Below are 22,335 nucleotides of genomic sequence, written 5' to 3' on the forward strand. Positions count from 1 at the left end.
TTTTCCTTTGCGATGCAATTAATACACCGTAGTATTAAAACAATATTTACCTCATGGCTGAAGTATTTTCTTCATGCTTTGTACTGCTGGCTTGCCCCCAATAAGATATTATTGGAATCCGCCTCCATCCCCCTCGGAAGAAAGGACCCGTGGACAAGTTTACTGGTGAACATGTTCGCTCACATAAGGCAGCTCTCCTGTGCCCCAGCGGGCTGCTTCTATCAGCAGGAGGGAGCGAGGCCGCTCTGCAGCGTCCAACTTTCTGTTGCAGCCTGGAAAAGGAATGTGATCCTCGGCTTCCAGCGCCTCTCTGTAAATCCCAGCCCGCCGCTCGCCCCGCGCCGAGCTCTTAACTTGAAGCTCTGGCCCGGCTCAGTGGCACGGAGCTGCCAGCGAGGGGGAGGCCGGTGGCGCGGGGCTCGGCCTCTGCCTCCGGCTTTCCTTGTGGCAGAGCCCACAGGGCCTACGCTCGCAAAAGCGCATAGAGCAGCATGGATTTCCACAGCAGAGCCCGTCCTTACGCGATCCCGGAGGATGGAGAGATCCCGCGCAAGGTCGCTCCCGATGCCCGCAGCGCCGCGGGAAGCGAAGGCGAGAGAGCAGTGTCCAAGCTGCAGCGCAGGCACAGTGACATAAAGGTTTACAAAGAGTTCTGTGACTTTTATGCAAGATTGTAAGTTGATTTTGTTCGGCGGGTAACTTCAGTACAATTATGTGTGCTCTGCATGTGTTTTGCAGTACCTGAGCTCTGCGCAGGCCTAAGTGGCTCTCAAGGGCAATGTTTGCCACCGTTCTGCGTTTGATACGTTGCCTGTTGTAATCACCAACTAGTACTTGAGCCGTTGCTGTAGACTTAATCATGGCATGTGTCAGGAATTTGTATTAGTAGCTGGTGCTGGTTGGGGATTTGTAGAGCAGTCTGTCTGAGTTCTGAGTTCGGACCATCAGCTTATTACGGAGAAATGCACAGACTATATGGCTGCTCCCAGCAGTGCTGTGCGGGTTGGTGTTTTTACATACACGTGTTTCAAATTTAAGTGGACCAATATTTTTACAATTTTAGAAGGAAAGCTTTGTGCTTTCATGTAGTTATTTTCTAAGTGTCAGTGTTTCATGTTTGGATTATACTTTTCATCTGCCAGCACAAAATACTGAATAATTTTTTAAGCTTGGCATCCTTCGTATTCAAGAACTGTTGATGTGATAATGAAAAATCCCGGTTTACGTTGTGGTGGCTGCTCATTCAGAGTGGTGAGTGGGATGGGCAGAGAGGCTGAGCTTCCATAAAGCACACTCCTCCTCGCCCCCATGAAGCACACACCGTCCTCGGAGAGCACTGCCTACCTTTATAGTCGACCACTGCTCGTACATACAGTCATCACAGCTTCTCAGTGTGCGTGGGGGCTGTCACGCCTGGTGGAGAACGTTCTGTGGTCTCACCTCATCTCTGAGATTTGCCCACTCGTTTCACTAAGAGGGTGGAGGATATTTTTGGTATCGGTTGCTTCTGCTCTGGCAGGATAAAGGGAACAGTGAATAACAAATAGCTCATCCAGTGTGACCTTGAGTACAGCTCTTCCTGCTACACGTTGTAAGGAGCAGACTAAGGACACTTGTTCTGAGCCGGGTGATTGGTGTGTGTTTGCGAACGCTGCTGCTGTGCAAGGAATTGAACCAGTTGCTGTTTCATCCAGTGGGAGCCAAGAGGCTTTAGCGCCTTGGAGGGAAGGACCTGGTGTCTTGAACATGAGAGCCCTTTGCATCTACAGGTGCAACACAGCCTTTCCTCTCTGTATCAAAACGTGCTCAAAGTGGATGTATGCACATGTGCACATTTTGCTGCAGAATGTGCATGTGTGCAGTAAAAGTAACACTGAGTGTTTAATAAGCTGCCAGATAGATGTTTGAATTGCTGGTTTTTCAGTCGTACTCAGATTGCATGAACCCAGACCATTGCCCTGTATTTGCTCTCTGCTATCAAGTGATACCGGGGCAGAGAGGACAGCTCTGAGAGTCTGGATATAAGGAAGAAAATATCTGCAACGTGCAAATCAAATAAACCTTTTCCAGGTACTAGATTCTTAGTTAACTGTAGTGCAGCTGGACTGTCTCTTGCAGATGTGGCCTTCGTCCCAATGAAGTAGCCACTTCCTTGATATTTTGCAGTTGCCACTCTGTCATTTTATAGCCAGAGGCCTTTGAGAAACAGCTATGGTGGCTATTGAATATTTTGGCATCTCCAGCATGCCGACCCATGACAGCCTGTGCTGAATTTGTAAAATTAAACCGACTTTAAGCTATGCAAAAACTGTATAAGGAGTAATCGTTCACCTTCTCTGCTTATACTCTCCAGTAATTTCTGCTAGACTAAATACTTTATATGCTTTCACACTGGTATCGTAAAACTTTTGAACCACTGTTATGTATATTTTAGCATTTATGTTTACCAGTGTGAAAATTATTCTAAGGTGTTAATTATTTCTACTCTTGGTGCTTGTTTACAGTAATTGTAATGTATTTCTTTCTTCGTGTTTATAGTACCCGATTGAATGACTTGCTTTGTACCCTCATTGAACACTTTTGAATGCATCTGTTTTTAAATTAAAAATTATCAGACTCTGTTAGAGGGGATGTTTCCAAAGAGTTACGAGCAATGAAATGACCATTTCATTTCTGAGGGAATGCCACAAATCATTAAGTCCACGGGAAAACTTTCATCGAGCAGCTTAGCATTAGGCTGAAACAGTTGGCTTTGGAAAAGGACGAGATGAATTGAATCAGCGGGGTCGCATCTTTTGGCTAATGTTCTCGTTGTTTCTCGTTTATGACAGCAACATGGCAAATGCTCTTGCAAACGCCATCTGTGAGCGCTGCAGAGGTGGGTTTGCACCCGCGGAGAAGATAGTGAACAGCAACGGAGAGCTGTACCACGAGCAGTGCTTCGTGTGCGCCCAGTGCTTCCAGCAGTTCCCCGAAGGGCTCTTCTACGAGGTAGGCCGGGCAGCAGCTTGTTCCTGCCCCAGCTCCTTGCTTTGCTTTCTCATCCTTGTACGAGAAGTAAATGCAGACAGTTTCGAAAGTGCTGTGACAAAAATCCTGCTCTGAAGGACTATGCCCAGCAGAGAGAAAAAAGTAGAAAGATTTTTGTGCGACCCTGGAGGATGTCAGTGTGTGTGACTGACTTTGGTGTGCAGTCTGCTCTTGTCAGAGCTGAGAAAAGACTTCTGGAGATTTCTCTCTCAGTGCCACATTCTTCCCTACAGTCTGTAAAGGCAATCTATATATTTTACCAGAAATGTAGAGAGAATGTTCTTCGCAGAGCAGAATTGTCCTCCAGAGTGAAACCCCAGCGTCCCGCAGCCCGTGAGAGGTTTATTGCTGAGCTCTGTGGGGCCAGCACTGCAACTGAAATTTGGTCCATAAATCAGCCTGCTGGGGGAAGGATGTGCAATCCCCCAAACCCCAATGGGGCATAAGGTGGGTCAGCCCTAGGGGGGGCAAACTGAAATGTCCTAAATTAGCAGCTCTTAAACTCTTTCCAAAGCAAAAGCAACTCCCCCTGGCTTTCTCCCCGAAGATGGATTGCTCCCAGCTCAGCTGTGTGTTTTAATATTAATACAGCTTTCTTTTCACTTCCCCTATTGTGGGGATTTAGATTGAAGTACAAAGGGGCTTTAGACTAGCTCATAAAGTATGAAGGAATTGGTGTAAGGAAAGGTAGAGGCGGTGAGATAGAGAATTATTACCTGAAGTTTTAAGATGAGGAGCAAAGTCTGAGAAAGATTAAAGGTAGTATTCTCAATAAGTATCAAATTTCTTTTTTTCTAATCTGCTTTCCGTGATCCCACCGGAAGCCTGGAGCAGCTCTAGGAATAGTTCCCATCCAATACTGTTGCCCAAAGGTATTCCTGGTTTGCATGCACCTATAATGCAGAGTCAGAATAGGCTCTCGTGCCAGGTTTTTCTTTCAAGCCTACTTTATGTATAATCCATTTTATTCAGTGCTTCAAATGTATGTAGCAGTTCACAAAACAGGTAGAGATAAGGTTGTGCTCAGATAGCTTGTAGTGCAGCATAAAATAGTGGTTATAGGATTTATGTAGTATCCTGGAGCTCTGGCAGTTTGTTAAGAGCACAGAGAGGTGCTCTCATATGCAGCGTGGTATCGCTGTATCGAGAGCCCAGCAGTTTGTTTCTGCAGTAATACATTTAATCAGTTGTACAGATCCACATCCTTTGGTCATGAGGCAGCCAGGGAGCAGCAGCTGGGGTAAGAGCCTCGCAAAGGGGGTTGGCTTTCTGGGGTTGGCTTTCTCTCACCTTGCTTGAGGATCAAAAGCTGTCTCAGTGTTTTAGGGATGGTGTTGCACAGTTTGTGGTAAATGAGCCACTAGTGGGCCATAAGACATCAAAGATGAGCTGCAAAGCAGAAGCAATTAAAAACAAAGCAAAGCAAAACACCCCCGAGATACTTGCACAGTATCTTCCAATTGCTAACATGAGTTGCTGCCTGCACACAAGCATGATAAAGAATCAGTCCTGACATGTTAAGACCTGAGGCAGGCGTAGAGGGACACAAATGTTTTAAAACTAAAATATGTGTGCAAGTAAATTTCTTTAAAACAACAAAATATTGTTTCTCTAAACGATGAGTACTTTATTTATGCTATTCCTGACTGTGAAAAAAAAGACCTACTGGCACAGTCAGGCCATGCATAGGCCTCTTGCAGAGAGTTGGATGGTCCTTGGAGATAAAAGTTTGAGGAATTCTGCTCTAGGAAGCCTTTATCTCCTCCTAGAGGAGATAATCCCCCCCGGAAGGGCTGCATTCGAAAGGAAGTCTGTCTGTACCCAGGCCAGGAGTATCGCCCCCTCCGCTGCTCCTGCGTGGCCCTGCCTGTGTGAATCTGCATCAGCAGGGGCAAACTGCCCACTGGTGTCTGGGTGCACGGGGGCATTCGGCTTCCTGCTGCCACAGTGTTAACATCCCTGCTCGTTTTGGTTGGCTTTTAAGCCCTCCTTTGCTGCAAAGTGATACTTCCTGTTAGAGACAGTAAGTCCGGAGTGAGTGTTGATACATCGTCCTGGGAATTAAATTAGCCCCTTGTACCTAAACGTGTTTTAGTAGGAGTTCCTGGGGTTTTTTTCAGACTGTGCAGAGGCTTGCAATGGCTTTGTTTTTCAGAAATACTACCTGACAACTGGGAAGTTTAAGACAAGAATAGGTAGTTTTTGCCACACACATTACACAAATAAAATGATTAGGGTTAAGGAAACATCCAAAGATTTGTATGTGAACATCAGGTTGTCCTTCTCATCCTTCTGCCTCTAGCCCTTACAGTCTCCACCATAACACAGTCTCCACCATAAGAGCCTGCAGCTCTTCTCCACGGGGCCTTTGTGGCTGTTTTACCCTGGAAGCCTTTGGCAGGCCCTTCCCCTCCGTCTGCAGAGAGGTCCTTTAGGGTGAGGGGTCCGAGCGGCTCCGCGCCTGCCCCGTGCGGCCAGCAGGGCCCTGGCTCAGCGCTGAAGCGCTCAGGCCCGTGGTGGTGCTGGTGAAGATGCACGTGGAGGTGGGGCAGGTTAATACGTTTTTCCGAGCGGGCTCCCCTTGGGTACATGCAGGGACTGCTGATAGCTCTGTGCCAGTCTGTGTTTGCTCTGCGCCCGAGCTCAGCCAGCGTCCCGGGAAGTGGTCCCCAGCGCTCGGCAAAGGGCACGTTCTGCCCCCACCTCTCGCCGGTGCTGGGGCCTCCCCTCTTAGTCACCCGGGCGCTTATCGCAGAGGCGGGCGCCGTCGCGGTGCGCTGATAAAGCTGCGGCTCTGCTCCCTGGGGAGCAGTGTGTGTGTGTGGGGGGGTGACAGGAACCCGGGGCCACCCTCCCCTGCTGCTGGATGTGTCACCTATGCTAAATAGCAACTGCTTGGGGAAGGGAAAGACTGCCGGAGTACTTTTTCAAAACTTTTATTTTTGTTTATTTTTTTTCCTTTTAAAGGTGGTTACAGCTCCTGGAAAGCTTTTCCCTATCCAGACTCCCTAGGATTTTTTGCTGATGTCCTCACCAGCGTAAAGTAGGAGTGGAAAACGCAGCTCCCGGCCTCCGCGCAACGCCAGCCCCCGTTGGCCTGAGGCAGCGAGCGGGAGCTCTGCTCCTCGCGCCGGCCGGCCACGGGAGCCGGGGCCTTGGGGCCACCCGCTCAGTGTCACCGGCCCCGCGGGGCTCCCGCTGCGCTTAACCCCGCGCAGAAGGGAGCACGGGCGCGAGCAGCAGCACCGCCTGCTTCCGCGGGGCACGGGGGAACGTAGTCCCGAATGCCGGCAGAAATCCGTGCGAGGCGGTACGGTCCTGAAAGCAGCAGCTCACAGGCGGTGGTGCCTCTGCATCAAGTCGTACCTGCCGTGTTTTCTTCGCTTTCTAGCAAAGCCCGTTTTAGAGGAAGGGCCTTATTTTTGTATCCGGCTTTCCACTAAATTAGTAGAAACCTGGATGTCAAGCAGGAGTCCCTGCTTGAACAGGGGGGTTGGACTAGACGATCTCTAGAGGTCCCTTCCAACCTCAACCCTTCTGTGACTGTGTCGAGGGGGAATGTCATGTGCAGAAATATTTGATTTGGGGGCCTCCAGCAGTCAAATGATCTTGATCTTAAAATACATGCTGTGGGATTTGCTCCTGGAGTTTGTGATTTTCTGTGATTGATGGACTGCTAGGTCATCCACAAGGTGCAGCATAAACAAACCCAAAAAGGTTGAAAATATAAACAAGACTTAATAGTAACCTACTCTACCTGCCTGACGCAAACCCTGACGCAAAACCTGTTTGGTCTGCGCAGACCAACTCTGGCTCTGAAACCCAAGCAAATCCATGCATCTTCCATGGCACCACCTGCTTACACAAAATAGGAAGCTTTCTGTTTTTTTCCATTTTGCGAGATTGTTTGGCAGGAAGCAAATACAATTCTCACTCTACCAAAAGTTTTTAGTTTTCCTCCGAGACAGTAATATTGCTCTGTCTTTCAATTAAGTAAAAAGCTCCAGTTAAAAATGTCATCTGTTTTAGATTATTACTCGTGAAAAACACTTAATAACTTTTTTTAACCTATACTTCTGGAAGCTTCTGTACAGAACACGTGTTTTTCTGTTCCTAGCAGGCATGATCCAGGTTGAGCACAAGAACTAAGTTTTGGATCCCAAGTTTCCAGTGACTCGTGGGCTGTTTCATTAAATCGCCACCTTGCCGATTGCTCTGTATATTGTACCAATAATTACTAAACCTGTACTGCATTTCACCCCTGGGGTTTTGTGGTATAAAACAGCTAACCTGGAAGCATATTACTGTATTTTCTGTCCATACACCAAAACTTCTTTTGCAGGTAATATTTTATGCAGTTTGCTTTGTTTTGTGTTAAATCCAGGAAAAAAAAAAGGAGTGGGGGCTTCCTGCCATCTCCCTTTTCCCAGTGTTTTAATCTGAGACATCCAAATCCAAACATTTTATAGCATGCCTAATACTGTGTTTCTGGTTTTAACATGCTACTTGGCATTTCTGTCTGGTAATGAGGTGCCTGAAGGTATCTAAACATTTCCCTTCATTTCAAGACATACTTGTCTACATGTTTTTACATATTCTTCAGCTAAGCTGCTAATGCAGTGCTGCAGAATTTATTTGAACCTGCTTTTTCCCACATGCTTTTTATTTTTTTTCTGCATGAGCTTGAACTACAACTGAACTTTTCTAAGCTTTACTTAAAGTCAGATCCAAATCTACATCCCTCAAGATCAGCTTCTGTGTTTCATCACACTGATTTAGTGAATTTTGTCCCTTAAAATTTCCTCAGATAAACATCATGAAGGAAAAGCATTATTTCCCTTCATGTTTTGGCTCTGCGGCTGCAAAGATAAACTGCAAAGATATCTGTCCCAGGGTATTCTTCTTCCTCCTGTGCTTATTTCCTCCCGGGTACCGGGCCATTTTTACAGGAAATGTAGAATGGGGAAAAGATCAAATGGGTTCAGGGAAAATGCTTCCCCCTCAGAAAGGTTTCTGTAAGCCAATTTCCTGCCCAGCATTCAGTTAGTCGCATCAACTTTTCAGCAGCCTGTCAAAATGTAAACATCTGTTGTGTTGTAAATGGGTGACACAGAAAACTGCTCTATGCTCTCAGCAGTATTAAAGTAATAGAGTTTTATTAACTCTACATGCTAGCTAGCAGCTGAATTAAGGTGGGTGAATTTAATGCCTGTTTTTCTAGCACATTGTCTGCTTTCCGTGCAACCTCTTATCTTCTACTGCCCAGTTGCATCTGGAAACAAGCTGGTACGTTGCAGTATTTATGTTAAGGGCATGTTCCTTATCTCTAAATCTTGGCTTGTTTTCCATTTGCAGTTTGAAGGGAGGAAATACTGCGAACATGATTTTCAAATGCTGTTTGCCCCTTGCTGCCATCAGTGCGGTAAGTGTCACCCCAAGGTGAAATGCTTCATACTGACCGCGGGTGGGACGCCAACATGCACGGCTGGGGAAGGGTTTGCAGCCCTTGTCCCTCTTCCCTGGAAGCGGCCCTGTCCGGCAGGCGTTGGAGCTTCCAGAATGAGCTGGACTTTAGGGAAATTTGGGAGCGGCTTTTGCTAAAGGTTATCAAACAATAGGATTAGAAAAAAAAAAAACTTGTATGATTTGAGTGAGTAGCTTAGCTGTTGATTCAGTGATCCAGTGAATAGGCTGTTCATGGCCTCGTGGTTATTAACAGGATAAAACCTACCCGCATACAGGCATGCACTTACGTATGGCCTTTCTCATGCAACTGCAGCTGGAACCCTCTAGCCAGTCTTTGTCACCTGTTTTGACTATTGTAACTCATCCAAATTGTCCTGTCCAAGAAGCTAGGCCAGTCTTTACCATCTAGTCTTATAATCATCTGATGATTCAGTCTTTTTGAAACACATTCCTGTGAGGCTTCAACTTGTGATGCTTCCCTTGCATGACACTGAGGGCAGCGTTTTATTTGCCACTTTTCATGTAAATGCTTGTATCATCTCCTACACCATAATCATTTCCAAGCTTGTTGTCCTTTTATTGTTGTTTTCCTTTCTTTTTTTTTCTCCCCACGGTGCTCCCCGTGTGTGACACATCTTTCGTGGGCAGGGCTGAGACGTCATTATTTTATTATTGCTTAAACCAGTTTTGAAGCTCTGTTTTTCTGTGACACCTTGACAAGTCTGCTGTGACTTTCACCTGTCTTTCTTAGTAAAGCCTTTCCCCTGCGCAAAGGGAGGGGTTAATATTGAGAAAGAGGGAAGCAGATGCTCTGGACCTTTGAATTGGAAGCTGTAACTTTGAACAAACAGGGTAGAAGCAGAAAGAGGTTGGGGCAATTTATCAGCAAACTGAAAGTATTTGACAAGCCAGGGTTTTCACTTTTTTTTTTTTTTTCCTCACAGACCAGTTGCTTTCCATGTCTGAGGGATCCATATACTCTTCCATTCACTCCGCAGGGTCCCCTTCCTCTGTCCCATGTTTTTCCCTTATGCCAGGGCTTCCCTTTTTGCATTCACTCCCCTGAATGCAAACTCATTCTGTCAGGAGTCCTGTCAGGAGGTCTGGGAAACCTCCTAACCAGCCCCTCAAAAAGCCAAGCCCTGGGGGGGGCTCCCCCTCCACATGCAGCCATGTCCGCTCATGCCCCCTAACACTGGTACCCGCTTTGGTGAGCCAGGTGAGGGGACCCAGCGGTTTCTCTGCAGGAGCCTAACCCAGTTCTTGCTGGGCACGGTAAGTGCCCTGGCCGGGGCGAGCAGGGAGGAGTGCCGCGACGTATCTCGGGTTATTCTTGCTCAGCTGGCTTGGCCCCTCAGCTGGAACAGCCTCTGCAGCTCTTGCCCTGCTTCCTTAGAGCACTAGCTCTGTTAAAACCTCTTTTTTTTTTTTTTTTTATTGACTCACTCCAACAAACGGAGTCAGGGTAAGCGAATTAGCTGGAGAGTGTGACTCAGGCCCGAGCTGAGTACTGAGTACGTTCATGTCATTTGCATGTCACCTGCCCGATCGCTGCCCTTCGACATCTGCCTGATCTGCAGGGCCTGCAGGGCCAGGGCCGAGGCCACCTCAGCACTAGGAGCCGGAGCTCCCAGCACACTCTGACAGAGCTTTGGCAGCGCTCGGGAGCCTTCACCCAAATGCTCGTGCAGAGAGGATTAAATCACATATGTAGCAGCCATGGCTGCTCTCCAATGCAGTACAGTCACCCTGTGCAGGCATAACTGTAGTTTTCATGCTGATTTCCTAATGTCTCACAGGACAGGACTCCTAAGTCCATAAATCCATTCTCCAGACTTAGTTGGACTCCTTGGTTTATTTGCAGCCACCCAAGCTGAGCACAGTTGCACAGGGAGTGCAGAGCCCCTTCAAATCTTGGTTTCCAGACCCTAGCATAGTAAAAATATGTAAAAGACACAATTGAAAATTGCCTTTCTGTGAAAGAAAGATGAAAAAATGGGTAGGAGAAGAGGAAGTCATATTATATGAGGAACTCCATGTATTTCCTAAGAGTTGGAGATCAGATAAATTAAAACAGGAGAGGGACTGAAAATCATGAAGCTTAGAGAAAGTGAAGTGTATGTAGAAGGAATGAAATATAAAGAACAGAAGGTTGTGATTCGGTGAGGACATTCGCTTTTGTTCCATACCAAAGGAACAACTGAAACCATATCCCAGAGTCTAGAACCAGAGCTGTAGTATCGGCAGCAACACATCCCACCAGATGAGGAGGAGGGTTTTAGGTGAGGAGGGGATGATAATGTTTTTGCAGTGGTTCAACTGTGGTTTTCTTTTTAACTTTTACATCCTGATGTTGTGTTTCTTACAGGTGAGTTCATTATTGGTCGTGTTATTAAAGCTATGAACAATAGTTGGCATCCAGAATGCTTCTGCTGTGATATCTGCCAACAAGTATTGGCAGATATTGGATTTGTCAAGAACGCTGGCAGGTAGATCTTCACTTTCCTTCTATACTGGTGATGAATATCATGAACTGAGAGATGGGAATCAGAGGTTAAGGTTCCTGAAGCTTTCCAGCTGACATAAAGTGACTGAAGTGCTTTTTGCTGGAAGTCTTAAGAGGGCATCACGAAACTGAAATGTAAATATTAAGAATGAATATTTCATAAACATTTATGATATTGGTAGTTTATGTATCTACTTCATCACCTGATTTCTCACCAAAGGTGTGTGTCTAGCTGGTGCCATTCTGGAGCCAGCAGGGTACACTGTGATATAGAATAAGAGGGAAAACATTCTGAAAGTGCTGAGAGGGAGGCAGGCAAGTCCAGCCCATCCCTTTTTTTTTGTTTTCTCAAGTGGACGATCATATTTTTCTGCTACAGTTCCAGTAACTGATGTTTTCAAGTCACAGGCACTGTAGTGATTAGATACCTAAATAAACACTTCACTAGTTTGTATGCATAGTTATCTACTACAACCTTGAAATTCAGGCTGTGTTTCTTCAGAGTCAAGTGCACTATCGCAGTCAGTGCCTTTAAAATTTTTCTTGTTAAAGTTTTCTTACACACTTAAAAATAAAACGACTCTACGTTAGTGAGGCACACTCCTCCTTCAGATGCAGGAGTATTGTCTTTTTATCAGTTCTTAGATTGTTTGTTCAACTTGGGTTTCCAATTTTAGTCTGGTTTAACATCTCATTTTTTAATAATTGCCTAAAGCTCAGTGACATCCTTCACATGGTAGGATATTTTTACCAACTGTGATCACAAGAATAGTTTTCAAGTGGATTATAAGGCCACTGACGTTGTATATTTAATGGTATGTATGCAGTTATTTAGAGAATTAAGACCTGTGTCGTTATCCAACTTCCCATCTAAATTTTTGAGATTTTCAGAGTAAAACATTTAGTAGTGACAATCTATAGCAAACTTTGCCTTCTATGTTTCAGCACAGCGTAGATCCAAATGAGCTGAAGAAATCATTCCTCTGTGATTACAGAAAAAAAAATGATAGCTTTCCCTCTTTTGAGTTTGGCTTGCCTAACAGACACATTGCTTTTAAGATTTTTTTTTTCCTAGAAAGCAAGCCTGATGGAAATGGGGTTCTAGTTGATGTTTGGTTTGTAATTTGCACTGCATCGCCTTGTAGCAATATTTATTTTTTCTTTTTATGCTATTTTAGACATCTCTGCCGTCCTTGCCACAACCGGGAGAAAGCCAGAGGCCTCGGGAAGTACATTTGCCAGAAGTGCCATGCCATTATCGACGAACAGCCGCTCATATTCAAAAACGATCCATATCACCCCGATCACTTCAACTGTGCAAACTGCGGGTGAGCGAATTCTGCAAAGGCAAAGGGGAAAGCGCCGCTGTCCTTTAGGCCATCCCCCTGCCTGTTAAAGCGCTCGCCCGGGGCATGTGCAGGGCTCGCAGCCAGGCGAGGCAGGGCTGCCCATCGGGTTGTTCCTCCCAGGGCGATGCAGCGGCGCTCTGGGCTCTCACAGCTGGTGCTGCGAGGGGCCTGGGCCTCGCGGGGAGCCGTGAGGGGTTGTGCAGGAAAAGGGCGTCTTACAAGGGGTGAACGCTGGGCACAGGTAATGGTTTCTGCAGCAGCAAAATGAAAACTGATTTTTCTGCTATGAAAGGAAAAGAAAAAAAAAGTGATCTTCTTTCTCTGAGTTTCTGTTTTGCTTATGTTACTTCTTTTTAGCGAAGTTGTAGGCAAACCTTGTTGTTTCCTATTGAAGCCTACCTTTCTGTTGGAAGTTTTCTCTCATTTCACTTCACTGGTGTTTGCAAATGCAAATTATGTGGCTGTACGTTTCTACGACCCGCGCTGAGGCGCAGGTGAAGATGCACTGCAGGACATAACACACATGTATTGGTTGCCTGTTTCTGGTGCAAAGGAAGCTTTTTGTTTCAATGCTGCAGCAAAGGCTTTTTTGAGGAACATGCTGTGACTGGTGCCAGGGGCAACCCATTGAGAGCATTAGTGATTGCAGCCCCTTTTAACGTTTAGCCAGTCTTGGTGTTCCAATTATGTAAACTATTAAAAAGCGGAGTGTATGCAGTCCTGTGCCTGTGAAAGAACAAGCATAACTGTCCCATGTGTCTGCTTGTTTTTCTTTCCCTGAAACTTGATACAACAGGGAAAATGTACCTAAATGTAGAAGAGTCCATTTTACTTTCAATTATATTTATGTAAATCGAAAATAAACTGGTGGTAATAAGGCTCAAATGCAAGCCAAGCATTTCTACAGCTTTCAAACACATTTGCATCACATAACCAGAATACAGAATGACAGTATCTCACTATGTATTTTCCAAAGAGAGTTAGCACACCTTGCTTAGCAGGCCTTTCCGAGTTTACTGTGAAATCCATCTTGTAAATGACAGTTATTGAATTTGATGCTGCTACTTAAATCAGTTATTGTAGCATAAACAGAGCTTCTGCAGTAAATGCTTAAAAATTCAACCTTCCCCCAGCAACACTCGTGGGATGCGATTGTTTGGTTCCTTTATTCATCCCCTCAATTCACTACCTCTTGCACAGGAAGGAGCTGACTGCCGATGCTCGTGAGTTGAAGGGAGAGCTGTATTGTTTGCCCTGCCATGACAAAATGGGTGTCCCCATCTGTGGAGCGTGCAGAAGGCCAATCGAAGGACGCGTGGTGAATGCCATGGGCAAGCAGTGGCATGTGGAGGTAGACGATGGATCATTTATTGTCTTTCACAAATGTAAACGTGAACATTAGTTCTGGAACTTTGCTGAGCAGTTTCAGTGAAAAGATGAGGAAATTCTGCAGAAATAGTTAATAACCAACATGAGATCATTATAGAAGGAGATGCTGCAGTGCAAAGCGGTTCCCAGAAAGGCAGCAATGTTCTGTGGGAACCCCTTAACTAGCAGCCATCATGATACTATTCTATTTTGCATGGTCGCCTGCCACATAAATATGTTTAAGCTCTTCATGAGAGAGGTTCGTGGCCATGTACTAGATTACATTTCAAGGCCCTGTAGGAGATTTAGTTCCACGTATTCTGTTTAAGTTAGGAAGATGCACAGCCATATTCCTTTGGTTGTTTTGAAAATCTTCTCTAGCAAATGCTTTCTTCAGGAAACTGTGGTAATGTAAATTATTTAAAGTCGTACCAGAATCCCTTGGTTTTTTTTTAACTTTTGGATTACAATATTGAAAACATTAAAAGGAACATTATATTGCAGCTCTAGGTATAGAAACAAAACAGAGTATTATTTCTTCTTTCCGAGATGGTGCGACTCAATCACTAGTTTTTAATGATATGCATTATTGAGTTGATTGGTTCAATGTACAGAATAAAAACATCATTGCTTCCAACTAATACAAAAAAATATTTGTACAATTTTCTCTGTAGCATTTTGTTTGTGCAAAATGTGAAAAGCCATTCCTGGGTCATCGTCACTATGAGAGGAAAGGCTTGGCCTATTGTGAAACTCACTACAATCAGGTAAGGTTGCATATTTTAAAAATGTATCGCTGGTAAACTTGTGGTTCTGTTTTGTTATTTTGAGATGACAAGTCATGAAAACCTCCTGTTTTCCTACAGTCATCTGTGGGTGTACTGAAAATCAGTAGATGTTCTATTACAGTTAATTTATAAAGGTTTCTCTCTGCACATGTGAAAAAAAAGCCTGCCAAAGGCTGGCCAGGGTAATGAGTATCTATCTAGTTGTTCTCTAAGGTTACTTCCGTAGAGCTATTACGAGTTTTTCATGTCTGCAAGATCAAAGTAGCTAATCTTCCCCAGTCTTCCCCAATAATCTAAAGCAGATTTGTCACTCAGTAGCTGTGCTATAGCTCTAGGCCTTAGCGAGTAGCTCGTTTTCCTTACAGCTGTTACTCTAGGATGACTTTATGCTAAAATATGCTGGGCCGTGTGTTCGAGCGTTCCCCGAAGACTGCCAACGCTGAATTCATTTGTCAGAGGACACCACCTAGTGACCGCTTTCGTTTAAATACGAGTCATAAGCAATGTTACCATCTCATTCTAGACGCCCTTAATTGTAATTGCGTAGTGCAGTAGCACTGTTTTTATATATATATACACACACATGCATCTTTTTATTATTATTATTTAGAAGCCGCCTGCAAGGTGTCAGGCACACTGCTTAGCTTGCAAATGCAAGAGGAGGGATTACACTTGGGAGTTGTAAGGCATCTACTCATTACAGACGGATTTTTGATTTGTCAGTGACCAAGGGCAGGTGACTGAAATGTTGGTGGCGTACCTGTAGATAATAAATGCCATAATGACATTACTAATAATGGTGTTGCAGTCATGGTGGAGCAAGAACTTGGCAACAGAGAAGAACTGTATGTAGAACAGACGTCTTTTAGTAGGTCAACTATTACAGGTAGAAAAAGTACATGAAATTATGAACATACAGGCTCTTCCTGGACCGTAACACTGTGGTCAAATGTTAAGTGTCAGGGAAAAATAAATCTGTCTTAAAGTTTCTTTTATTCAGAAAAATAAAAATGATCATTTCCCTAATGTACTCACCAGAAACAGCAATATGTTTCTCTAGTCATGCATGTAAATCCAAATGCTAAACTGGCTGAGTACTAATATTTTATGTATGACTCCAAATGAAATATTTCAAATGTTAAGGATTAGAGGAATGTTAAGACAAAATCTCATTTAGGGAGGGTCAAACAGATGTAAACAAATATTTCCATCTTTAATATTGTAAAGATTTGTTTGTAGCAAGATGATGTAAGAGATGATTTGAAAACCGAACGAGTGTTACCAACATTCTCTTCATTTTACTGAAACAAACAGGAAAGGTATTGTTCACATTAGCTGAAATGTAGTAATTTTGTTAGTTTGAGAAACCACCGTGGATAAAACCATCCAATTAAAAATCCCTAACTTCTTCCTCTTCAGCTGTTTGGTGATGTGTGTTTCCACTGCAATCGGGTGATCGAAGGAGACGGTAAGTGCTTGTTTGTTTTCTCAATGCTTATTTTCAAAGTGGGAAAGTCCCTGTTTAATACCCAGTGTTGTCACTGAAATATCAACCTGCCTTATCAGAACTCAGATCAGATCTGATTACCCAGGGACTGAATGGTACCTTACAGTGCCCCATGATGCTAGAAGGTCACTCGGTGGCAGAAGAAAACCCTGCTCACCTGGAGACCCCTTAGTAAAAAGCAAGGGCCAGGGGTTGTAGGAGATGCACAGAGGTGGCTCCTGCCCCACTAACTTTAACCAAGAACATGCCTAATGTTGAGAGTGAGCATCTCACACAGATTTAGGTAACATGATCCAAGCTGGAATAAAAAGGGATTTAGGTATCAAAAGGCATGAGTGGCACCCTACAGGATTTTTGTGTTTCCATGATTTCTAGTTTGCATGAGTTCAGTTTGGTTCCTGGAGATCTTTGCCTGTTTGTCGTACACAGCTGTGTTTTGAAAGTCTAGGCTGCTCAAACTGTGACAAACCAGTTATATGTGGAAAGAGGTATCCTGTAAAGACAGCAGCTCATTAGATGGAAGCAAATGTTTTAAGTTTTTCAAGATTTTGTTTTGTTTCAGTTTGGTTTTTTGATAGCTGCCAATGATAAAATGGTCCAATAGTCCCCAAAAAAAGGATCCAAGAGCAGATAATTATACCTGAAATAATGCAAAGTTATTATGTAACTAGTTACACCTACCTGAAGTAAATACCATATGCCAGTATTAGCCTCACCTAAGCCAAAGCCCTTAGCAAGTGGGAGGAAGCCTCCGGTGTGTAAAAAGAGACATCATCTAGTGCATAGTCATGTAAGTATAGGGTGAGAGCTACATTTTCTGGACTAGACTATACCTGCAGAACTAGAACACTCTTCGGAGGAAATATCATCCTGCTTTTCATTAAAATCCCACTAAAATGAGCAGAACTGGAAACTGAGGTGAATGACTAAATTCAGCCTTGTTTGATAAGCTGATACCCTTGTCTCTACTGTTACAACGTATGATCTGACTCCTCTATTGTACTTCTCTAGTCGCCAACCTGAACAGAACATAATGAGTCATTTATTTTTTCAGTGTAATTTTTGTTTTCTGAATGCAAATTTGAACAAAATCCTGCTGTCTTAAATGGTGAATATCCTATATTGTTCTTTGCCTCTCTTTGTGGTGGAGCAAACATTTGCAGTAGCAGGTTTTCAGGAGAATGTCTGTGATTATTACAGAGATCTCCAGGGAGTGAAAACCTCCATTTGACTAGTGTTACTTTGGCGAGCACTGATATAACTGTTTTAAATGTCAACTGTAGACAAACCGTGCTTCTCTGGCAGTGCAGCAGTAGTAAAAGTGGGAAGAGCTCTGCACGACAAGGTTCTGGTTTTGCTTGCTGTTGATGACGTTGCATTTTAAGAGAAAACCATACTCTTGCATCCTCTAATTTAGATTAAGGAGGAGCAAATTTTGGCAGGGAAAAGTTGGAAGGTCTATTGCAGGAGAGAGAGGACAAACAGAAATGTGGAACAGAGATGCAGAACAAAGAGAAAAATGTTTAGTTTGGCTCCAAAGTAGAGATAAAATCTTGTCCAAGGTTGTCTTGAGCATATTATGAAGCAATTTATCCCATTATATCCCCCCTCCCTTTTTTTTTTTTTAATGGGTAGTGCTGTTTTACCAGTTCTGTCCTGACTGCTGCTTCTACATCACATCACATTTTTCAGCTGGGCAAACACAACTCACTTTAAGGCACAGCAGTCTGAAAAGGATCCAAGAAATGAAACAGAAAGGAAACATGAACACCTCTTTGCTGTATTGGTTTTCAGTTCAAGTTTACCACTTGGCCTCGCAAAGCAGTTGCTTAAGGTCATGCTATGATATCAGATGGAAGCAAGTAGCAGGGGTCAGGAATATCTTAAACTGGCACTGCTGGCCAACGCATGTGCATGGACCCTCCGAGGCAGCTTTTATCACTTGTACACAGGCCCCTACGTTACCTCCACATGGGCCTTCCAACTGTTGCCTAATTTCTGTTGTAGTTCCTTAAGATTTGGTAAGAGAATCAGATGATAGTTCTTCATGTCTCATGAACACATGTGCTTAGTTTTGCATACTTCTGTTTTCCAAAATGGTAACGATTTCTTTTTTCCCCTTGTCCTAGTTGTGTCTGCTCTGAATAAGGCCTGGTGTGTGAACTGTTTTGCTTGTTCAACTTGCAACACTAAGTTAACACTCAAGTAAGTTTATCAGATACATGCAATGCCTGCAAAACTTGTCAGTGGTCATCTTTGAAGTGTAGATGTTGCTATAGTTTAACTAGTTTGTTTGGTTTTCATACCGTAAAACATTTGAGAAAAAACGCGCATGTTTCTTTTTCTAGCTCCATTTACTAATATACATCTCTCAGCATTCTGCTCAGTTCTTCCTTCAGTTAATCTTATGCTTTTCTCTTTCGTCCTTTATTTTTCCTATGTTTAACTTTAAAGGGATAAGTTTGTTGAAATTGATCTAAAACCTGTCTGCAAACACTGTTACGAGAAAATGCCAGATGAATTTAAGCGACGACTTGCCAAACGGGAACGTGAAGCAAAGGATAAAGATAAGCAGAAAAAGAAAAAGCCAATCTGTTTGTAAACTTTTCTTTCCTTCCCGCCATCACCTCTGCTCTTTTCTTCTTTGGTCAGTGATAAGGATGCTTTTACTTTTAAGGTTTTTTTTGCATGTGTTTATGACAATCAAAACTAAAATACCTATTTCCATATAACCTGAAATCTTAATTTGTTATTTCAATTCTCATGTTTAGCCTGTTGTACTCTAAAATTCAGTCTGAACAGTTTTTTAAATGACACAACTCATAAATGAGAGCACTTGAGTTAAAGAAAAAAGTATCTCCCACCACAGAGTAATTTAATTACTGTCCACAATGTATAACTTTGTGAAAGTAACTTCTTACGTGTATGTATAAATTGCAGTTGTATTTTTTTTGTCTGTGAGTGTTAATTTGACTATTTATTTTCAGAATCTCTGCCACTAAGACTTTGTCTGATTGTTTTTTGCCTGTTTGTCATTTTAGGAATAAATTCGTTGAGTTTGATATGAAGCCTGTCTGCAAGAAATGCTATGAGAAATTTCCTCTAGAACTGAAGAAAAGACTGAAGAAACTAGCTGAGACTGTAGGAAGAAAGTGAAGACTGCTCTCCCATTCCTTTATAAAATTATTTTATATGTTACTTGAGGGATTTTTTTTCTGCTTTGAGACTCTGATCAGACAACAAGTGATGATGCATGCCTTTTAATTATCAAATCCAAGTATCTTCAAATCCCTTGAGATTTGTGGATACATAAATCATACTAATAGAATAAACTACATATCAATTCACCTGAAAGTATTTTCACCCTGCTAATGCAGCTGAATAGATGCACTGCACACAGTCGTCTTTATGGAATTCTATGTAGAGGTAAAATTTGCTTGTGAATACCGCAAAAAATACACTGTGTAAATGCGTCCAACTTCATGTACATGTAGAGTCATTTATATAACTGAAAGTGTAAATGTACAGACTGAGCATGCACACAGGCCTTTGAGTGACTTGGACAAGAAATTAAGTTGCCTTCTTTCATGGAGAAATCCACTGATAGGTTCTAGTCCAAACCGTCCTACCAACAAGTCTTCAAACACCTTGAAAAATGACAGATTTCTAAACGCAGTCACTGCAGAAATTCCCTCCCTTTAGTAGATTATGCTTATATGATGAATCATTCTACATCAGGCTTAGCATGAAATACCTATATTAAATATGTATTCCTACTGCAAGAAATGAGCATTCAAAACTACTTGAATTTTGCTATATTCTATATAGAATACCTTGTTAACTTCCATATACACTTTTGCATTTTATTTACTTTTTGTGCCTTATTCTGCTGGACCATAGATAATAATGTTCCATTAAATATATATATACAGCTTTATTTTTATTTCATATTTTTATGCAGAAATTATATACCAGGTATTTTCAAAAGATAACATGCTTTGCCTTAATTAAATAGGATTCAAGAAATACCGTGTTTCAAATGTGAACACCCGCGGTTAAAATTTAGCTTCTAGGCTTTGTTAATTTTTAGAAGAGTATTGAAAATGCGTATTTCAATTAAGTGGCAATATTACTTTTACACTAGTGAGTGTAAATATATGTGGTTTGATCCTGCTGGGATCTGTTTCTTTAGCCATTGTCAAGGACTAAGGTCATAGATTAACAGACTTCCTTATAACATTAACCATTTTATACTATTGACTTCTGTGTTTGCAAATCCTCCTTATATAAAAACAAAACAAAAAACAATTGCTTAAGAATTTTGATGATACTACATCGTCAAGTATGCAAACATGTTTTTCTTATATTAGTGACTTAAATTGATTTTATGTAGTTACATCATAGCAATTAAATTTTCCTTTCCTGTTTATGAAAAAACAGCTGGTTTCAAACACCTGCTTTCCAATGTCATCAATAAAGGCTATGTTATTGTAACTTGTTATCATCTCTCTGAAATGAGTGCTTGATATCTGTGAGAAGGCAACCAGTCTCCCTTTGTTCCCTATGCTTTAGGTGTGACTGTTTAAATACTTACTATTCTGATTTAAAGGAGATGTGCTGTTCCCAGTGCATCCCACTTTAATTCAGTTTTTAGGTTTATGAAAGAAACAGTGGTTTATTTTGTAAATAATAGATTTTTGTCTGTTTTCTGTATAGACACAGTTTCTAAGTTTTCTCAGATGAAACAAATTGTCCAGGTTTAAAATATAAACCTTCCTATCATGTTTTTCTCTCTCCTGTTTTCACTGTAATATAATTGTCATTTCAGATTTCCAGCTTAGCACTAGATAGAGCACTTCTGAGTATTTCTTTTTCAGCAGAGTTACTGAATGCAATGCAGTTCAGTAGTTACTGCTACTGCAGTACTTACTGTGTTCAAGATTAGAGAAAGCCGCAAGTTCCCAAAAATGTTTGAACAGACAACATAATAACAGTGTTGGACTGGTAGGCTATGTCATGGATTTGGTATATTCAGCAATGCTCCACTTAAATTGTAATTCAGTTCTTGTTTTTTTTTTAATGTTATGCTGACTTTTTCAGTACTTTTACCCTTTTCCCTCAACCTATGTCTTTTTTGAGCGGCTTTACTGCTCAAAAAGAGTTTGGGAACCATCCCTAATCCTGAGAACAAATGGTATGAACTTGCATCCACATTGCTTGGTGTTGTGTCTCTCCAGGACGGCCTGGCCATGTTTGCACCATGCAGCCATGATTCTCCTCCAGACTCAGACCCCACGATGCAGCATTAAGAGTGTCCAGGGATACTTGAGGGTTCAAAGGCTGATGATAAATATCATGAAAAAGTTACCTCAAAGCAGGGCTAACTTCAAAGTGGGGTCAATACTCAAGCTGCTCTTGTCAAGTTTGGAGCATCTCCAAGAAAGCAGATTGCAGAAGCCTCTGTGGGCAGTATGTGCCATTACTTAAACATACTCATGGTGAAGTATTTTTATGATTATTGCTGGATTCCTGTCTCGAATGGAGGGTTCTTCAGCTTCACGCCGCTCTTTGGGAATGCTTTTTTGAATGACTTATCATTGAATCATCCCTCTGCACATTACCACGAAGATGATTAATTAAAAACAATGCCAAGGAGCGAGCTAGCAATTAAGCAGCCTGGACAATGACAGGTCTGGTATTGAAGCTCACTTCCTGGCCTGTCAGTATTATAAATACTTCACATAGCTGTAAATTCTTTCCTGAAAGGTGCTGAGTTTATTATTGTTTTCCTACCCACAATCCCTACTCTCAAAGAAGGTCATGAACTGGGATTTGGGAGTGAACACCTTAAAAGATTTTCACCGTTTCTGCTGTGTGGGATGGATCGTGCATGGACAAGAGAAGTCCTGTTGAAGCCCACACATAACAGTGGAGCACAATTTAAAAAGGCAAATGGATGTAGCTGTAGGGGGGAAGAAGGTGAGCCTGCCTCCGGCAGCGGCAAGCCCTGTGCTTTGCTCCAGCTCTGAGGCGCCCTAGGTGGTGGCAGAGCCGAGCAGTCATGGCTGCAGGGTCAGCACCTGTGCTGAGCTCCCGCTCTGGTACAGCAGCCACGCTGGGGACAACTCAGGCTGCCACCTCCACTGGGCAGGGGGGCGACAGAGACAGAGACCAGTGTCACGCTGTTGGGGCCTTGCTCTGCGTACAGAATCGCATGCATGGAGCAAGTACATATATATGCATACATATATATATATATATATACACAAAAAGTAAAAAAAGCGGGTGGGGAGTGCTGTGTGGGAAGGGAGAAGGTAACTC

The 22,335-nt window shown here is 42.9% G+C and overlaps 1 protein-coding gene across 4 annotated transcripts in view; it reads left to right on the forward strand.

The window, feature by feature from the left end:
* LIMS1 (LIM zinc finger domain containing 1) overlaps positions 1 to 20,508 on the forward strand; it is a 69,111-nt gene extending 48,603 nt beyond the window's left edge. The window contains exons 1-11 of one of the 4 annotated variants that reach the window (XM_010212055.2): positions 492 to 673; positions 2,832 to 2,991; positions 8,386 to 8,452; positions 10,865 to 10,985; positions 12,181 to 12,330; positions 13,552 to 13,702; positions 14,394 to 14,486; positions 15,927 to 15,975; positions 18,144 to 18,219; positions 18,469 to 18,661; positions 19,056 to 20,508. In XM_010212055.2, the coding sequence (XP_010210357.2) occupies positions 492 to 673; positions 2,832 to 2,991; positions 8,386 to 8,452; positions 10,865 to 10,985; positions 12,181 to 12,330; positions 13,552 to 13,702; positions 14,394 to 14,486; positions 15,927 to 15,975; positions 18,144 to 18,219; positions 18,469 to 18,616 (1,197 nt within the window). In that variant the 3' untranslated portion in view covers positions 18,617 to 18,661; positions 19,056 to 20,508. Of the gene's footprint in view, positions 1 to 491; positions 674 to 2,831; positions 2,992 to 8,385; positions 8,453 to 10,864; positions 10,986 to 12,180; positions 12,331 to 13,551; positions 13,703 to 14,393; positions 14,487 to 15,926; positions 15,976 to 18,143; positions 18,220 to 18,468; positions 18,662 to 19,055 lie in introns of those variants that run through there. The other 3 variants (XM_088530394.1, XM_010212056.2, XM_088530399.1) reach the window with 3 other exon arrangements.
* The last annotated feature ends 1,827 nt before the right edge of the window (positions 20,509 to 22,335 follow it).

Source organism: Tinamus guttatus, unplaced genomic scaffold, assembly GCF_059628265.1.
Source record: "Tinamus guttatus ecotype Peru unplaced genomic scaffold, ASM5962826v1 Tinamus_guttatus_pri_ptg000030l, whole genome shotgun sequence".
Classification (NCBI taxonomy): Eukaryota; Metazoa; Chordata; class Aves; order Tinamiformes; family Tinamidae; genus Tinamus; species Tinamus guttatus.